Source organism: Pistacia vera, unplaced genomic scaffold, assembly GCF_008641045.1.
Source record: "Pistacia vera cultivar Batoury unplaced genomic scaffold, PisVer_v2 Contig39, whole genome shotgun sequence".
Classification (NCBI taxonomy): Eukaryota; Viridiplantae; Streptophyta; class Magnoliopsida; order Sapindales; family Anacardiaceae; genus Pistacia; species Pistacia vera.
The window spans coordinates 415095-434617 of NW_022196212.1; the positions used below are offsets into that span (position 1 = coordinate 415095).

At 36.0% G+C, this 19523-nt stretch overlaps 1 protein-coding gene across 2 annotated transcripts; it reads left to right on the forward strand.

The window, feature by feature from the left end:
* Positions 1 to 6268: 6268 nt before the first annotated feature.
* On the forward strand, positions 6269 to 18464 carry LOC116141026 (histidine--tRNA ligase, cytoplasmic). 2 transcript variants are annotated; one of them, XM_031426587.1, is made up of 7 exons: positions 6269 to 7669; positions 8501 to 8680; positions 9250 to 9507; positions 10023 to 10157; positions 15456 to 15737; positions 17043 to 17183; positions 17918 to 18464. In XM_031426587.1, exons 1-7 carry the CDS (start codon positions 6353 to 6355, stop codon positions 18215 to 18217), a joined length of 2613 nt encoding a protein of 870 aa, XP_031282447.1. In that variant the 5' UTR covers positions 6269 to 6352; the 3' UTR covers positions 18218 to 18464. The 2 variants fall into 2 exon arrangements, with proteins under 2 accessions (XP_031282447.1, XP_031282448.1); XM_031426588.1 differs by lacking the exons at positions 15456 to 15737; positions 17043 to 17183; positions 17918 to 18464 and adding exons at positions 11154 to 11435; positions 12739 to 12879; positions 13614 to 14045.
* Positions 18465 to 19523: the final 1059 nt, after the last annotated feature.

The window sequence follows — 19523 nt, forward strand, 5'->3', positions numbered from 1 at the left end:
CATCCTATTGGTCAAGCATGTGATGGAGGAGGTACGAGATCCCATGTCCTATTTTTTATCAAGGCTGTATATTCTGTAGCAATAGCAGCATGCCACTTGGGGTCATGAAAAGCTTGAGTGTAACATGAGGGCTCTGTGTATGGGTGAGTTGAGACTGTTAAGGCGTAGGTATGTTGATGGCTGAGAGTCTGGTGAGATATAGTACCATTTTTCAGGCAGGTAACCATTGAATGGCCAAGAGCAGAGGAACGGATGGTTGTGGATGAGGGACGCCTAGGTAGAGATTGATTTAATTCTGTGTGAGTTGATGATTGAGATTGTGAAGGGTTGGTATCTATGTGGGGTGATGTTGAGGATGGTGGGGCCGATGGAGATTCACTTGGTAAATGTGGACTTGATGGAGTTGGCAGACCTGGTTGTGTCGGTGGAGCAATAGATGAGACTGTAGCATTGACCGGCAGAGGAGGGAGAGACAACATGATTTCATAGGTAGGGGTCGGTGCGATTGGTGTGGAGGATGTCATAGTGTTGAAAGGAAATGACGTCTCATCAAAGACGGCATCTGCAGCAATATAGAATTTTCGATTGCTAGGACAGCAGCAATGATAGCCTCGATAACCACGAGGATACCCAAGAAAAATGCATGCTTGAGAGCGTGGTGCCAACTTGTGTGGAGCATAAGGTCGGAGATATGGGTACACTGCACAGCCAAAGACCTTTAAGTGAGAAATATCAAGACAGCATTGGAATAGTACCTGCCAAGGAGTGATATTGCCGATGACTGGGGAAGCAAGTTGATTAATGAGAAAAATCGTTGTCTCAAATGCAAATTCCCAAAAGTGTAAGGGAATTCCAGCTTGTGTTAAGACAGCAAGGCCAGTCTCGACAATATGATGATGTTTGCGTTCAGCTATTCTGTTTTGGAATGGGGAGTATGGACATGAAATGCGTTGATGTATCCCATGCACTACAAGGTGAGCGCGAAAAGCTTAAGAAAGAAACTCAGGTGCACCGTCGCATTGTATTGCCTGTATCTTATGTTGAAGTTGATTCTCCACAAATTTATGAAAAGAAATAAAAATATCAAGAAATTGTGTGCGACTGGTGAAGGGATAAAACCATGAAAAAGGGGAAAAATCATCGATAAAACATATATAATATCTATAATTATTGAAAGATGTTATAGGAGACAAGCCCCAGATATCAAAATGGACTAGTTGAAGTGGGCGAGTAGCCTTTGATTGAGTAGGAGGATGATGATGACGGTGGCTTTTACTGAGAGCACAAGCCGTACAAGTTATTTTAGGATCCTTGGAAGACACATTATTTGTGGAATGCAATAGACGAATTATAGTTTTAGGAGCGGCATGTCCTAAACGATGATGCCACAGATTAAATTTATTTGGGTCGGTGCAGGAAGCTGTAAGTATTGAAGGTGGTGACACTAGTTCTGAGGGCTAGACGTTGTATAGTCAGCCATCAAGTTTGCCGTGTAGGAGGGTCTGACCAGTATGGAGAGAAATCACAATGAAATAATTAGGATAAAATAAGAAAACACAGTTATTGTCTTTTGTGAATTGAGAGACAGATAATAAATTTTTAGCAATTGAGGGAACAACTAAAACATTGGGAAGACGATATGGAGAACTAGGAGTGGGTTCGATTGTACCTGTGTGAGTGATGGGAAGGGAAACACCATCATCCATAGTGAGTTGTTGGGGGCCTACATAAGGAAACACATTGGATAGTGCAACAGGATGCTTAGTGACATGGTGAGAAGCACCCAAGTCCATGAACCAATTGTCAGCAGCAAGAGCGGACGGCGGAGGAGGAATTGTTGTAGAAGGAGCTACATGTTGTTGGAAAGAGATATAATAGGCTTGCGGTGGTGAGTTGTAGTGTGTGGGCTGTTGGTTGTGGGCTTGAGTATATGGATTAAATAAATAATGGGCTTGAGGATAGTTTGTGGGTTGGTGATTTTGGGCTTGAGTATTAAGATAATGGGTTTGAGGGTTATTGTATTATAATTGGTTTGGAGGAGGTGGCACAAATTGGGTGTTATATCTTTCTCTGCAGGTGGCGGCTTTGTGACCAGGATGGCGGCACAACTGGCAATGAGGGATTCCACAGCGGCGATTTTGACTACCCGTCGGTGAGAAGGGAGTCGACAGAAGAGTAGGGAAAAGCCCATTCGGCTGGCCATAGAGAGATCCCATTCGCGAGTTTGACTTCCCCTGTGGACGTTGTTGGTGGTGGAATGGTGGTGGAGTCAAAGAGGAGACGAACTGGCTGGGGTAAGTGGCAAAAGCGGCTGGCGATTGCTGTGCAGAATCAAAATGGGAGAGATCCAATTGGCCTTTATGAGATAAGAGCAACCCATGGAGATCATCTCTGGTGAGTTAGGCAGTACGAGTATGGACCGAGATCGACTTGCTAATTGAGAGAACTTGATGCCAAGGCCCAAAAAAGGTGAGTTTGATATTCATTTTCCAAAATCGGTTCACCAATTGCAGACAATTGATCGGAGATGCTGGTGGCTTCTTGTAGGAATTCTGTGACTGATTGATTTCCTTTTTTCATAGACTGTAATTACAGCCGAAGTGAGGCAGCACGAGCTTTTGATTGGGCAACATAGGTCGTCGCAAAATATGTCCAAACCGATGCCGAAGTTGTGTGATTTGTGAGCTGGGTAACAATTTGTGTGGTTGATGTTGCTAGTATCCAGCCAAGGGCTATTTGGTCTCGGACAAGCCAAGAACTATATGCTGGGTTCAAAGTAAGGGGGGAGGCAGAAGAATTGGTGGTGCCGTCACTTGTTTGCTGCTGAAAGAGCTGAGGTGGTGAAGGTTCAGAGCCATCAACAATTGAGAGAAGGTGATTGGCTCGAAGAAAAGGAATAAGTCTGGTTTTCCACACGACATAGTTGGTGCCATCAAGACGTTCTCCGATGGCTAGTAATGAAACGAAATTTGGGCTGGTGGTGGTGGTGGTGGCCATCGGAGTTGGCATTACTGAAGAAGGATTGGTAATGATGGGTGTTTCCATTGATTTTTAGGTGAGCTTTCACTTACTGCTCTGATACCAAGTTTGAACTAAGTATCGATTAAAGGAAAAACTAAAAAGGAAACACAAATTCAGAATGAAAGATGAAGGAAGGAAGAAGAGACAGAGATTAGATTTAGAGAGAAATATGAATGTATTGATAATTTTCCCTTACTTTACATGTTAATTATAAGTGTGTTTATATACACTTTAGAATGTGATCTTGTATAATCAAAGTTGCAGATATTGTGGGATGCAGATTGCAGGTTTGAATTAATCTGCTGAACTGGTCTTTTGATTTTAGGGAGAGAAATCTGCACTTCCGTTTGAGGTAGTTTTGAGCTCAGTTAACAGTATGTAATACTTTTGCAAAACTTTCTGGGTTAGTTTGTCTGTTGACTCAGTTTAATTACAAAACAAACTTGGATGCTTAAGAATTTTTTGAATAAATGATAGTGTTTCTCTAATTATTAGAATAAATTGTTTGTTTTTATTACAAATAGTAAAAATTGAAAAGTAGTATTTAACATAGGGTCCATAGATTCTTTGAATCCCATTGTCACCATTTAGTGTCTGAAATTCAACCCTCACCCCATTCCACTATATTAAAACTTGAGTAATGCTACAGTCACTGGGAGTAGTGTGCCAAATTTGTGCACCGAATGACGTAACGCAATCTTGACCGTCGATTAATATTAAGTTATAATGAATCGACAGTCAGGATTGAGCCATATCATTCGGTGCATAAATTCGATGCATTTCTCCTGATGTCTCTATTATTTTCCTTAAAACTTTTACCTTCACTACACCCTATCATTTTTTTTTTTTTCATTTTCTTCTTTCTTTCTCCTTCTTTTTCCCCTTAAACCCCCTTCCACCCAACCCTACTAGATTCAACCATATGAGCGTCTTTAGGAGTCCAAATCTGACATCTAACAAAGTTGCAAGGCCGGTTCCAACACGATGTTGCTCAATTGACAGTATTGTCAAAGAAATCTAATCTCGCTTCGCTCAACCTTTGACGTTGCAAGGTTGGATCTAGCTTCATGACTCTTTATTGATGATATTACGTGCCAAATTCAGTCTCTAACACATTGCAAGGCCTTTAGTATTTTTTTCATGAAGCCTCCAACGATTCACAAGAGGCCTTTATTGGCTATTGCTACACCTTTTAAGGCCTTTAATGGTGCTAGGAGATCATTAGCAGCATAGTTAGTTGTAGCAATTTTGAGCAAGGGTGTAGTTGATGGATTTAAGAGTTAGAGGTGGCTTTCATTAAAAGTTAAGAGGAGGTTAATGAAAGAGTGATAAGGGTAAAATCGTTATTTTATATATTAACAAATATTTATTAAAGACTTTCAACGTAAAAGGGGTTAGATTTCTGTTTTCGAAACTAATGAGGAGTCATGTAACCTTAAACATGTGGCAATTTATTAAATTCCCCTTCCATAAAACTATCATTAAACATCTCCTCTAGCACAATAATGTTTATCTTTTTTATTTTTTGACATCATGGATAGAAAAGCAAATAACTTTTACATAGGTGAACCTAGCTACCAAAACACTTTCATATTCTTGTAAATCACATCATATATATTATAAAAATAACCATTAAAAATTTCATAAAAACCGAGAGGAAGGAACAAGAGATGTTATGACAAGGTTCAATAATAACTTAATGGAAGTGTTTGAAATTTGGAGAGGAGAAACAAGGTTAGGACAAGATTTTTATGTATATATGATCTCTAAATGTATGTTACATGATAGAGCGCTAAGTATGATAATGTAATGATACATAAAAATCTTGTCCTAACGTCCAAGATGCATATTCTTAAGATAAATTAAACGATTACTTATTATAATGAGTATATAAGAGTTGTGTGTGTTGCAAAGGTTAAGCATTAGGGGTGGAGCTAGTCAGGCAACCCACAAAGTTTTTTAAAATTTAATAGAAAATTATATTTAATCTCTATAAATCTAATATTTTCCTTTTGGCCCCTCAATTTTCAAACTTAATACTATAGCCCAAATTGATCAAAAATGTGTTTATACTATAGCCCAAATTGATCAAAAATGTGTTTCTTCTTACTAATTTAATCTTACTTATAAAAGAAACGTGGATTGCCTAATTAATAATATTATATATACAAAGTTGAAATTTCCATTGAGTTAATGATATACAAACTGTCAAATACCACGTTAATTGTAAGATATTGTAATAATATCCTATAATTAAAGTGATACCAACACATTAGTAACCACATTTGCAATCCCAACTTTATAAATATGACATTACTCAAAAGTCAAATAACTTGTTACAGATGTGTTAATAGACGAGATTTCAATGGCATCAATTTCATCAAAATATCACTCTAAGAATTGACAATCTAAATAAACAATAACTTCATTATTCAAACATTAGAAATACTTGGAGACAAAGCTTTAGAAAGACTTGGACAAGAAGTAAATGAATGTTCCATTACAATTCAAAGTAAACAACAACAAAAATAAATACATTACAATTAGCATAATGATCTTGGAGAAAAAAGCCACATTTAAAGGCCCTTTTTTTTTTTAAATAAAAAAATGCTACTTTTAAATAAAATAGACAAAACTACCTCTCACTCAGCACATTTTTAAATTTACTCTTTTAGCAATATAAACATGTGTTACATGGAATAAGTTTAAGCTATTTACTGTAATATGCAACACACTTATAATTACATTTAAATTATATAAATGTACTCTATTTATTTATTTATTGTTTTTAATCCTCCAATTATAGGGTTTATTTTACCCTTGATATTGTTTAGGATTAACTAATACGTTATGGTTCCAAAAAAAAAAAAAAAAAAAAAAACGTTTTAAAAATATGGAGCATGTCCTTAACAAAATTGTCAAAAAAAAAATTTTGTCAGAAGATATTAAACACTTTATAGACAAAAAGCAATCTCATAAGGGAGAATAAACCCTCTAATTATATCCCATGAGAAATTGACATCACTTAAATTAGTTTTTGATTAATCTAAAAGAAAATTAAAAATTGGAATTTTCAAACAAATAATTCGTTTTGTGAAATTTTTTAATAAATAATTATAACGTGTCACATCAACCGTAATTGGACTGTGTCCGTCCCACGACAATAGAATTCCTAAATACAAAACCCTAACGCCAACACAAAACCATAGCTGAAAACGGCACCGTTCCTCCACTCAAAAACACACGCGCCACCACTGCGCTAAATCTCTCTCTTTCGCTTGCTCGTGTGCTCCATTTCTCCCTCCCTCTCTCTCTAAGCTTCAATTCAGCAATGGCGGAGAGCGGTTCAGCCTCCGTGATAACTCTCGGTGGCAAAGGCGCAATCCTCACCTCCTCCTCCGTCTACTCCGTCTCCAACTCCCTCGCTCACGTGCGCCTCGACTCCTCGGCCCTCGATCGTCTCTCTTCCTCGCCGCCCAATCAGAACCCGCCACCTGTCACTAACTACCAAATCCTCTTTCACCAAAGCCTAACTCCAGAAGAGTCCCGCGCTTCCCTCATTGTCCTCCTCAACAAGCTCCTTTCAGTTCAGTCCGGTTCGGGTGTCCGTACGGTTCTTCCGGTTCATATTTCGGAGACGCTAAATTCTGGAGGTGCTAAAATTGGGCGTGAACCGGTTGAGGTGAGTGAAGATGAGCGCGCTTTGTTGGAGAAATTGAGTTTGCCTTGTGCATTGTGTGGTGTTTGTGCGGTTTTGGATTACAAATCGACGGCTTTGTCTACGATTATTGATGCGGTGGCAGCTTTGTCGTGTGAGGCCTCTGGCGCTGACGTGGCGGCTTTTAATTCGATTGATTCGGGAGATGGGTTCACCGCGAAGGAGGAGATTGCGGTTGCTGGGGACTTGAAAGTGTTGCTTAATGGATCTAAGTTAGTGGGGAAAGTAAAGACTGAAGAGGTTTTGGAAACTCCGAAAATTAATGGGAAGTTAAGAGAAGTAGTTAAATTAGTGCATTCGAGCACGAGGATTGAGTTGAATTCGGGTGTGAGAGTGGGGATTAGTGGGACCGCGAAGGCCTTGGGGGCCAATGTAATGGCATTGGTATCTGCAGTTAAGAATGTGGGTGAAAGTAGTTTGTTTCGTGCGAAAATGAGTTTGAGTAAGGTTGTTGGTGATGAATTGAGGAGTTTGTTTGAGAAGGATGTTTTGACTGGGGATAGTTTGAGGAGTGTGTATAAGTTGGTTTTGGTTGCACATTTGGAGGAGGATAATGTGAAGTTTGTTCATGAGGCGAATGTGTTGTTGGGGCTTGCGTTGAAGATTGTGGCATGGGAGGCGGTGATTGCATTTGCTGTGCTTGAAGGTGGGGAGTTGCTGGGTGAGAAGGTGAATGGAGGAGATGCGGGAGGGGATAAAAAGAGTGAGAAGAAGAAGAAGAAGAAGGTGGTTTTTGGTAAGGGAACTGGGGTGATTGTGCAATTGATTAAGGATAGGTTACAGAGTAAGGGTTTGGGGGTTTTGGAGAAATGGGTTGAGGATCTTTTTTCATTTTTGGATCCAAAGGACCCAGATTTTGATGGTTTGCTGACAAAGGTTAAAGAGATTGTAGAGAGCAATGAAAGCAGAAGGCTTCCCAAGCTTCCTAAGGTAAATGATATGCGTTTTCAATTTTCTTAATTTGAGCTTTTTGCAACTGAAAGAATAGAAAAATTAAAAGTATTTTGAAGAATAATTAAGAATTTGTTTGTGTTATAGATCCTTTGGTATTTTATGTGTAGGTAGTGGATGCGTGTAGGATATTAGGTTTTAGCTCAAACATTCATGATATGGAGTTAATTTGTAGCCCATGATGAATACTTTTAAGATGCATGCTGCTGAACAACTGTGGGGCCAACAGTGTAATGTTGAGCCAATTCAGAAAAAGTCCTATGCATGATAAGCTGGAAAAATCAGTTGATTGAAAATTGTGCAAATGCCTTATAAACTTGTGGTTTATATGGAATTGTTTCTGAAATATTAATTGTGTTAAAGGCCTTTGGATTAATGACTAAGTCGTGAGCTTGGGTTTGATTCTAGGAATTGTGTTGAAATTTGCTTGGTGAAAATAGTTTTTTATTTTTTTATTGCAATTATAGTTTATATATATGTGTGTGTGTTCCTTTAACATTATAAAACTATTTTTTTTTGGTATTTTGAATCTTTTGATATGAAAACTTAGAAAGAATTTCAATGCAGGGGCATGAAACATTTCAAGTCATATATGTTCAAGCATTGGATAATTGTTGGTTCTGTAGTTTATTGTTCAGTAGCTGAATGCAAAGCTATGAACTCAATTTTTTCAGATCTATTATGTCCTCATTGTTAGAAATAGACTTTCTGTCTTTAGACAAAAAACCCTTTTGGTTGATGGAATGGTATGGCTTACTCTGGCATTGACTGGAATCAGTAGCATTCTTACATTTGCACATTATGGTGCAGGGTACGCGCGACTTTGCAAAAGAACAAATGGCGATAAGAGAAAAAGCATTTTCAATTATTACTGAAGTTTTCAAGAGGCATGGTGCCACTGCCTTAGATACTCCTGTTTTTGAATTGAGAGAGACCCTAACAGGAAAATATGGAGAGGATTCGAAGTTGATTTATGATCTTGCTGACCAGGTAAGTACATGATTATTAGTTAAATCAGCTGTATTCATGTTTCTTTTTTCTATAAATTAATAATATTTTGGGGAAGTAACCCCTTATTTGGAATTTTTATCTGCTTAAAGCTTCACACATAACGTGGTACTTTTGTGCTTGAATGCATTTTATTTTCTTATATGTTGGTTGAGTTTTCTTTACTCTTAATATATTGAATGAAAGGGTAGTCAAATGGAAAACTAAAATTCTAGTTGAAGCTTACCCATATATTTGTGATTCCTGATTCTAGTACCAAAATTGTTCAAGTTTTTGAACGAGGAAAGGTAGGAATTTCCTTGACTTAAAATTTGATCTCTTTTTGCTGTCACAATGTAGTCTTTAATTATAAACTTATAATTCTTTGCAAAAAAATTAGGTTATGGTGATTCTGCTCTGTTTTAGTAGTTGAATGGATTTGTAACTGTATTCATCTTTCTTTACTATTTCCCTTCTGTGGACTATTGTTGGGTTTTTGATGGCTAACGAGTGTTTTATTAATAGTTACCTTGATCAGCAGAATATAACTTTTTTTGTCTACTTGTTTGCAGGGTGGTGAGCTTTGCTCTCTGCGATATGACTTGACTGTTCCATTTGCTCGTTATGTGGCTATGAATGGTCTTACTTCCTTGAAAAGGCATCAAATAGCTAAGGTGTATAGAAGAGATAACCCATCTAAAGGAAGATTTCGTGAATTTTATCAATGTGACTTTGATATTGCTGGCCAATATGAAAGGATGGGGCCAGATTTTGAAGTCATTAAAATTTTGACAGAACTGCTTGATGAACTAGCTATTGGAGATTATGAGGTAAGTCTCAGTAACTATATATATATATATATATATTCCTGGTTTCCTACACATTAGGCTTCATGAGATTACCTTGTGGCCTCTAGGATGTTGGAGTTGATATGTGAATAGAATATGTTGTTCACATGTATGAGATATGTTACATGGATATAAACGTCTCGCATTCTAGTAACACTTAAAAGTTTTGATGATGTTAGAGTTATGGATCTTGATATATGAATTAACAATTTTCTAAATGGAAACAAAGAAATTTATTGATAGAATAGATCAAAAACCTTACATATATAAATTAGTATTCAGATAATAGAATATTGTATATGAGCTTTAAAATATGTACTCTTTTTCTTCAGCAATTTCAGGGTCAATGGATTTGGGCAGTTGAATAAACACCTATTTGTAACTTTTTATTGTTTTTGATAATCTAGCTACTTCTACAAACATTTGCATATTTCAGTCAAGTAACTTCTTAAAAATGTTTTTGCCTCTAAAATTATTTGATGAATTTCATTTTGCAGATAAAGTTGAATCATAGAATGTTACTAGATGGAATGTTGGAAATATGTGGAGTGCCTCCTGAAAAATTCAGAACTATATGTTCAAGTATTGACAAGCTAGACAAGCAAACTTTTGAGCAGATTAAAAATGAAATGGTAAGCATATAGGTATCCATGCAACTCCATTGTGCATTATTGTCCATACAGGTTGCTTTTAATGTTCTAATGTCTGGTTTGCTTTCCTTTGGCCTGGGGAGACTAAGATTGTTATTCACAGGTTCTTATCACTCTTGTACAGTTTCTTAAATGTAGTCCACTGATTTTTAAGATGAAATAATTGGAACCAATTTAAACTGCCGACCATGAGAAATAAAAGTCCCATGTGAGTGGCTCAGGCCTTTAACGGCAATATTGGAGTCCTGGCTGTTTTATTGGAGACCATACTCAGTGCACTTGTGTGCCAAAGAGAGCTGCTCTCTAAGAAAAATCTCCACAACCAATTGCCTGGCAAAGTCAGGTTCCTATTAATTAGACTACCCACTCCTTGCCCCTGCTGCTTTGAGGTTGAGTCAGAATAGTAAGATGAAAGTTACCATCGGTTTTTTGAATCTTAATTTGGAAAGCAGTTCTTGCAAGTCTGGTTTACTTCTAGACTAGTGATGACTCAATACTTTAAGCCCTGCAAGTCTTACCTTCATAAGATGTTTTGCAAAGGTTGTAGCCCAATTTTACTATATTAAAGTAAAATAAACAAACAACTCTTTTTCCCCTTTGCTGCATCAAAAATCAATAGACTAGGTTCACTGCATCTTTGTCTGCTGTATGATGGAGATTGAAAGTGATTCCTACTGCTAATATTCGTTTTTCTTTGTAAAATATATTGCATAATGGTGAATGCGTCAGGCTTTTTTATACTCTGCAAGAGTATAATTTATACTGTTTTTTGTTCTAACTTATTTGAAAATAAATGCTAAATTGACCATTTTGTTTTTATAATTTTTCTCTTTTATTGCCAAATAAGTATATCTCTTGCCTCTTTCCCCTGCTTCTCTCTTCTTTTTGTTCTCCAATATTCAGCTCTTGCCATATTTTGTTGGTCATAAACTCATGATTTTGCATTGTTAATAACATTGTAAAACTAATGTTTTCTAGGTTGAGGTAAAGGGCTTAACTGTTGAGACAGCAGATAAGATTGGAACTTTTGTGAAGGAAAGAGGATCCCCTTTGGTATTGTTGTCAAAGCTTAAACAGGAAGGAAGCAAGTTTTTGGAAAACAATTCATCAAAAGTTGCATTGGATGACCTTGAAATTTTATTTCAAGCTCTAGAAAAGTCTAAGTGTGTTGACAAAGTTGTTTTTGATTTGAGTCTTGCGAGGGGTCTTGATTATTATACTGGAGTGATTTATGAAGCTGTTTTCAAAGGGGAGACACAGGTAAATTCTAGTTGTGCATCCGCATTTAGTTCTTTTCATCAAGGCTATTTGATATATATATAGATATACATATTGCATACCATATTATTGTGACATTTTATTAAGTAATATTGGATCATTTTGTTGTAATTATGCTCATAGATCACTCTTATGATGATTTTTCTTTTACTAAATTCATCAGAAGTTAATCCTGTCATACATGAAAGCAATTATTATTTGCAATTTTTGGTAAAACATATTTGATGGAATATATCTTGGAATAAAACTTGTTAAAGATCAAATCTTTGAGTTTGCCCGAGGATTGGTTGGCTGAAGTGACCACTCTCAAAATCAAATCTTTTCTTTGTGCTTATCTGACTTCTACCATTGCCCTAGATAATGGCAATGTCATGCTTGTTCCAGTATTGAGGTAACATGTGGTGTAATATGAATGCTCAGTAAGTTTACAAATAAAATCATGCATATTAAGTTTTAATTATTAAAGGCTTATTGAGATACCTTATTAAAAGTGGGCTACTTATTTTGATTGGAGCCTGATTAGGACTGTGCCTGACTTGTTAATACTTAGCTGTGGCCCAATCCAAGCTAGCAAAAGATAAGTTACAAGTGGAGTTCTTGAATGGGGCTGTTCATGTCACCAAGTCCATGAAAATAATTCCCAGTTGAGTCACATATTCTGTCTTTGCATGAAGCACTTGGGTTTTGGCAGTTTTGCTAAACCTTGAGGTCCCTTTTGCTCTTTCTTGTACATTTTGGTCTTTTTTTTTTTTTTTTTTGGTTCCTAATCCAGTGATCAAGTGTACTGTCTCAGCAGCTTACTGTCCAATAGTTATAGCTAATAAAACGTAGCTGTTGTGCCATACCAGTTCATGAATGTATTGTCTGTTGACTAGATTGTGCCAGCTCAGTCTAACCCTAACAGTTTACATTTCTAAAATCAAGCCTATGTTTCCTGGACTGAGGCTGAGTTCTGTACCCAATCTCTATAGCTTCTTGGGGAAGAAGGATGTAGTAGATAAAAGAAGGATAGAAGCTAAACTCCCACTTCTTTACATTTCGATGAAAATGTAAAGGGTAGCTAGAACAACATAAAAGAGATTGGTCATATGAGTTAAATCATAAACCAAATTTCCTCTTTGTTGCTTACCACTGGATTAAATGATATCAAATGAAATCTATTGAAATATGGCATCTCTATCAAATTTATGTAAATCATTATTCATTTGTCATCTTATAATTTCTTCCCGGCATTAGTTTTATAGTTGTTGCTAAGATAATATGACTAACTCCTTTATGTACTCAGGTTGGTTCAATTGCTGCTGGTGGACGTTATGACAACCTTATTGGAATGTTTGGTACTAAGCAGGTTCCAGCAGTTGGTGTCAGTCTTGGAATTGAGCGAGTGTTTACTATAATGGAGCAGCTACAAAAAGAAAGGAACCAGGTGATGATAACATTCATATATAGTTGGTTTCTGTGAGTCAATTATTAGCTAAATATTATACTGTGCATTTTGTTGAGGAATAAATGTGTTGATTGCTCCAATATTCTACACCCATTGGATGTTTCCTGTAACCCAGCCTTGTTCATTTGTTTGTTAACAGCATTCTATTGTGCTCATTTTCTTTGTAGATTTAGTGTTACTTTTACAAATATTTGGTTGATTAGGAGTGCTAGGAACACTCTCTTTTGCACTTTTTTTTCACTCTTACTTTCATCATGACGTGTAGAAAATACAAAAAGATGAAAAACAAATGATGCTTTCTTTTAGATTGCAGAGTTAGATCTGTGAAGTGCTTTTTAAGTTATCCTTGTCAAGCTTAGATAAAATCTTATCCCTTTCAAGGGTCTATCATTTGATTTTACATGGTCTCTATGGTTTGGGGTAGAAATGTTCTATTTTAAGGAGAAAAGCTCGCCACTCTCCTTTTTCACTGTGTCACTTCCACTTGATGCATGTACAAAAACAAAAAATGTGGCAAGTTGATAATATGGTTAAAATAGTGATAACTTTGTTTTTTATATGCTCGTCAAAAGGAAAATGAAATAGTGGGAAAGAGAATTTAGTTAACATTTCTCCATTTTTAAGTTCATTTGGTGGATAACTTTAGAAATCTCTGTGCTTGTATTTGTTGTAGGCACTAATGTGCCATTTCTTGTTTTCTCTGGTGTTGGCAGACAATCCGAGCCAGCGAGACACAAGTACTGGTGGCCTTGCTTGGAGATAAGCTACCTCAAGCGGCAGAGCTAGTTAGTGAGCTGTGGAATGCTAAGGTGAAAGCAGAGTTCATGGTCCACAAGAAAGTGATGAAGCTCATAGATCGCGCCAGGGAGTCAAAAATCCCTTGGATGGTAATTGTCGGTGAGCGGGAGCTGAACGAAGGAATTGTAAAGTTAAAGAACATCGATACCACTGTAGAGGAGACCGTCCCCAGAAGTAAATTTGTCGAGGAACTTCAAAGACGGTTGAACCAATGAAAATACTATTAAGTTGAGGTATAAATTTACAACCATGTTCCATTTCAACTCATGCCAATCTGCTGTGTTATTCAATGCCTGTTTTATCGAAAAATTTCTCATTTTATTAGCTGTATGGGAAAATCTGAGGTATGCATCTTAATATATGGTAAACTGATATATATTGAAATTTTGTTTTCATAAATATTTTCTGGAATTTTATCTTATTATTTTAGTTTCGGGAGTTGAGAATTTATGTTTAACAAGTAATAGGCTCTGTTATCATTTATAGGAATAGAGTTCCTATAAGTAGAGATTTTATTTATAGAGCTCTTAAGTAGTTTATCCTTAGTTTGTTGTTTATTCAAACAGAGTTAATGTAAGGAGAAACTATTCTATTATAATTTTTAGCAAAAAAATAAAATAAAAAAATAAAAAAATTATAGTGTTAAAACACTTTTATATAGGTGGATTGATAGTGGTATTTCATATGAAAATCCCCCAAGGATAATATTTTTTTATTAGTGTGATTTTAAATCTACTTTTGAGCAGATTAAAAAAGAAATGGTAAGCATATAGGTATCCATGCAACTCCATTGTGCATTATTGTCCATACAGGTTGCTTTTAATGTTCTAATGTCTGGTTTGCTTTCCTTTGGCCTGGGGAGACTAAGATTGTTATTCACAGGTTCTTATCAGTCTTGTACAGTTTCTTAAATGTAGTCCACTGATTTTTAAGATGAAATAATTGGAACCAATTTAAACTGCCGACCATGAGAAATAAGAGTCCCATGTCAGTGGCTCAGGCCTTTAACGGCAATATTGGAGTCCTGGCTGTTTTATTGGAGACCATACTCAGTGCACTTGTGTGCCAAAGAGAGCTGCTCTCTAAGAAAAATCTCCACAACCAATTGCCTGGCAAAGTCAGGTTCCTATTAATTAGACTACCCACTCCTTGCCCCTGCTGCTTTGAGGTTGAGTCAGAATAGTAAGATGAAAGTTACCATCGGTTTTTTGAATCTTAATTTGGAAAGCAGTTCTTGCAAGTCTGGTTTACTTCTAGACTAGTGATGACTCAATACTTTAAGCCCTGCAAGTCTTACCTTCATAAGATGTTTTGCAAAGGTTGTAGCCCAATTTTACTATATTAAAGTAAAATAAACAAACAACTCTTTTTCCCCTTTGCTGCATCAAAAATCAATAGACTAGGTTCACTGCATCTTTGTCTGCTGTATGATGGAGATTGAAAGTGATTCCTACTGCTAATATTCGTTTTTCTTTGTAAAATATATTGCATAATGGTGAATGCGTCAGGCTTTTTTATACTCTGCAAGAGTATAATTTATACTGTTTTTTGTTCTAACTTATTTGAAAATAAATGCTAAATTGACCATTTTGTTTTTATAATTTTTCTCTTTTATTGCCAAATAAGTATATCTCTTGCCTCTTTCCCCTGCTTCTCTCTTCTTTTTGTTCTCCAATATTCAGCTCTTGCCATGTTTTGTTGGTCATAAACTCATGATTTTGCATTGTTAATAACATTGTAAAACTAATGTTTTCTAGGTTGAGGAAAAGGGCTTAACTGTTGAGACAGCAGATAAGATTGGAAATTTTGTGAAGGAAAGAGGATCCCCTTTGGTATTGTTGTCAAAGCTTAAACAGGAAGGAAGCAAGTTTTTGGAAAACAATTCATCAAAAGTTGCATTGGATGACCTTGAAATTTTATTTCAAGCTCTAGAAAAGTCTAAGTGTGTTGACAAAGTTGTTTTTGATTTGAGTCTTGCGAGGGGTCTTGATTATTATACTGGAGTGATTTATGAAGCTGTTTTCAAAGGGGAGACACAGGTAAATTCTAGTTGTGCATCCGCATTTAGTTCTTTTCATCAAGGCTATTTGATATATATATAGATATACATATTGCATACCATATTATTGTGACATTTTATTAAGTAATATTGGATCATTTTGTTGTAATTATGCTCATAGATCACTCTTATGATGATTTTTCTTTTACTAAATTCATCAGAAGTTAATCCTGTCATACATGAAAGCAATTATTATTTGCAATTTTTGGTAAAACATATTTGATGGAATATATCTTGGAATAAAACTTGTTAAAGATCAAATCTTTGAGTTTGCCCGAGGATTGGTTGGCTGAAGTGACCACTCTCAAAATCAAATCTTTTCTTTGTGCTTATCTGACTTCTACCATTGCCCTAGATAATGGCAATGTCATGCTTGTTCCAGTATTGAGGTAACATGTGGTGTAATATGAATGCTCAGTAAGTTTACAAATAAAATCATGCATATTAAGTTTTAATTATTAAAGGCTTATTAAGATACCTTATTAAAAGTGGGCTACTTATTTTGATTGGAGCCTGATTAGGACTGTGCCTGACTTGTTAATACTTAGCTGGGGCCCAATCCAAGCTAGCAAAAGATAAGTTACAAGTGGAGTTGTTGAATGGGGCTGGTCATGTCACCAAGTCCATGAGAATAATTCCCAGTTGAGTCACATATTCTGTCTTTGCATGAAGCACTTGGGTTTTGGCAGTTTTGCTAAACCTTGAGGTCCCTTTTGCTCTTTCTTGTACATTTTGGTCTTTTTTTTTTTTTTTTTTGGTTCCTAATCCAGTGATCAAGTGTACTGTCTCAGCAGCTTACTGTCCAATAGTTATAGCTAATAAAACGTAGCTGTTGTGCCATACCAGTTCATGAATGTATTGTCTGTTGACTATAGATTGTGCCAGCTCAGTCTAACCCTAACAGTTTACATTTCTAAAATCAAGCCTATGTTTCCTGGACTGAGGCTGAGTTCTGTACCCAATCTCTATAGCTTCTTGGGGAAGAAGGATGTAGTAGATAAAAGAAGGATAGAAGCTAAACTCCCACTTCTTTACATTTCGATGAAAATGTAAAGGGTAGCTAGAACAACATAAAAGAGATTGGTCATATGAGTTAAATCATAAACCAAATTTCCTCTTTGTTGCTTACCACTGGATTAAATGATATCAAATGAAATCTATTGAAATATGGCATCTCTATCAAATTTATGTAAATCATTATTCATTTGTCATCTTATAATTTCTTCCCGGCATTAGTTTTATAGTTGTTGCTAAGATAATATGACTAACTCCTTTATGTACTCAGGTTGGTTCAATTGCTGCTGGTGGACGTTATGACAACCTTATTGGAATGTTTGGTACAAAGCAGGTTCCAGCAGTTGGTGTCAGTCTTGGAATTGAGCGAGTGTTTACTATAATGGAGCAGCTACAAAAAGAAAGGAACCAGGTGATGATAACATTCATATATAGTTGGTTTCTGTGAGTCAATTATTAGCTAAATATTATACTGTGCATTTTGTTGAGGAATAAATGTGTTGATTGCTCCAATATTCTACACCCATTGGATGTTTCCTGTAACCCAGCCTTGTTCATTTGTTTGTTAACAGCATTCTATTGTGCTCATTTTCTTTGTAGATTTAGTGTTACTTTTACAAATATTTGGTTGATTAGGAGTGCTAGGAACACTCTCTTTTGCACTTTTTTTTCACTCTTACTTTCATCATGACGTGTAGAAAATACAAAAAGATGAAAAACAAATGATGCTTTCTTTTAGATTGCAGAGTTAGATCTGTGAAGTGCTTTTTAAGTTATCCTTGTCAAGCTTAGATAAAATCTTATCCCTTTCAAGGGTCTATCATTTGATTTTACATGGTCTCTATGGTTTGGGGTAGAAATGTTCTATTTTAAGGAGAAAAGCTCGCCACTCTCCTTTTTCACTGTGTCACTTCCACTTGATGCATGTACAAAAACAAAAAATGTGGCAAGTTGATAATATGGTTAAAATAGTGATAACTTTGTTTTTTATATGCTCGTCAAAAGGAAAATGAAATAGTGGGAAAGAGAATTTAGTTAACATTTCTCCATTTTTAAGTTCATTTGGTGGATAACTTTAGAAATCTCTGTGCTTGTATTTGTTGTAGGCACTAATGTGCCATTTCTTGTTTTCTCTGGTGTTGGCAGACAATCCGAGCCAGCGAGACACAAGTACTGGTGGCCTTGCTTGGAGATAAGCTACCTCAAGCGGCAGAGCTAGTTAGTGAGCTGTGGAATGCTAAGGTGAAAGCAGAGTTCATGGTCCACAAGAAAGTGATGAAGCTCATAGATCGCGCCAGGGAGTCAAAAATCCCTTGGATGGTAATTGTCGGTGAGCGGGAGCTGAACGAAGGAATTGTAAAGTTAAAGAACATCGATACCACTGTAGAGGAGACCGTCCCCAGAAGTAAATTTGTCGAGGAACTTCAAAGACGGTTGAACCAATGAAAATACTATTAAGTTGAGGTATAAATTTACAACCATGTTCCATTTCAACTCATGCCAATCTGCTGTGTTATTCAATGCCCGTTTTATCGAAAAATTTCTCAGTTTATTAGCTGTATGGGAAAATCTGAGGTATGCATCTTAATATATCGTAAACTGATAGATATTGAAATTTTGTTTTCATAAATATTTTCTGGAATTTTATCTTATTATTTTAGTTTTGGGAGTTGAGAATTTATGTTTAACAAGTAATAGGCTCTGTTATCATTTATTGGAATAGAGTTCCTATAAGTAGAGATTTTATTTATAGAGCTCTTAAGTAGTTTATCCTTAGTTTGTTGTTTATTCAAACAGAGTTAATATAAGGAGAAACTATTCTATTATAATTTTTAGCAAAAAAATAAAATAAAAAAATAAAAAAATTATAGTGTTAAAACACTTTTATATAGGTCAATTGATAGTGATATTTCATATGAAAATCCCCCAAGGATAATATTTTTTTATTAGTGTGATTTTAAATCATTAATTATCTATATATATTAATTAAAAATTGTCAAAGTAAATGAAATAATAGGGGAAACGACTTACACCTACCCAAGGTTTGGCGAAACGATCGATTGGTATTCAAAAGGTTTGAAAACGACAAACAGGTACCTTTTGTTATTTGTTGTTAGTGATTTCTGTTTACTAATGGTGAAAATGCTAGAATGTCCTTGAAAGTTTGATATTTTAGTTTTTTAAAAAATTTATAAAAAAGCCTCCTAAGTTTGCTAATTGAACTAAACACTCAAATATATAAAATTTTTGTAAAATGACAAAAACACTCCCACCACTCGCAGTGTTAGATTCCGGCCACCACCATCAAAATCTGGTCGAAAAACTGCGTTATGACATAGACCCGTTAGATCTGTGTTGTAACGCGTCGATCTGGCCTTTTTCGGTTAGATTTGTCATGGATCTGGTCGGTAAAGGCCAGATCTACGGTCAGATCTAGCCGTCGACGGTCACAACACTCCATCCTGGCTGTCAGCGACGGCTAAAGATGTGGTCATCGTTGTCTGTCAACGATGGCCATTTCTTTGGCTGTCACTTTCCGGCTAGATCGGTGAAGTATCGACAATTTCCGGTGGTGGTGTAGATCGTTGTGACAGATTCTGGTTACCACCGACGGTGGTTGTTAGAATCTGGCAAGTATGGGTGGATGGGGTTGTTTTTGTTAATTTTTAAACTTTTTTTGGGGGTATTTATGAATTTAATAAACTTAAGGGGTCTAAAAGTAATTAAAAAATAGACTAATATTTCTTCAAGG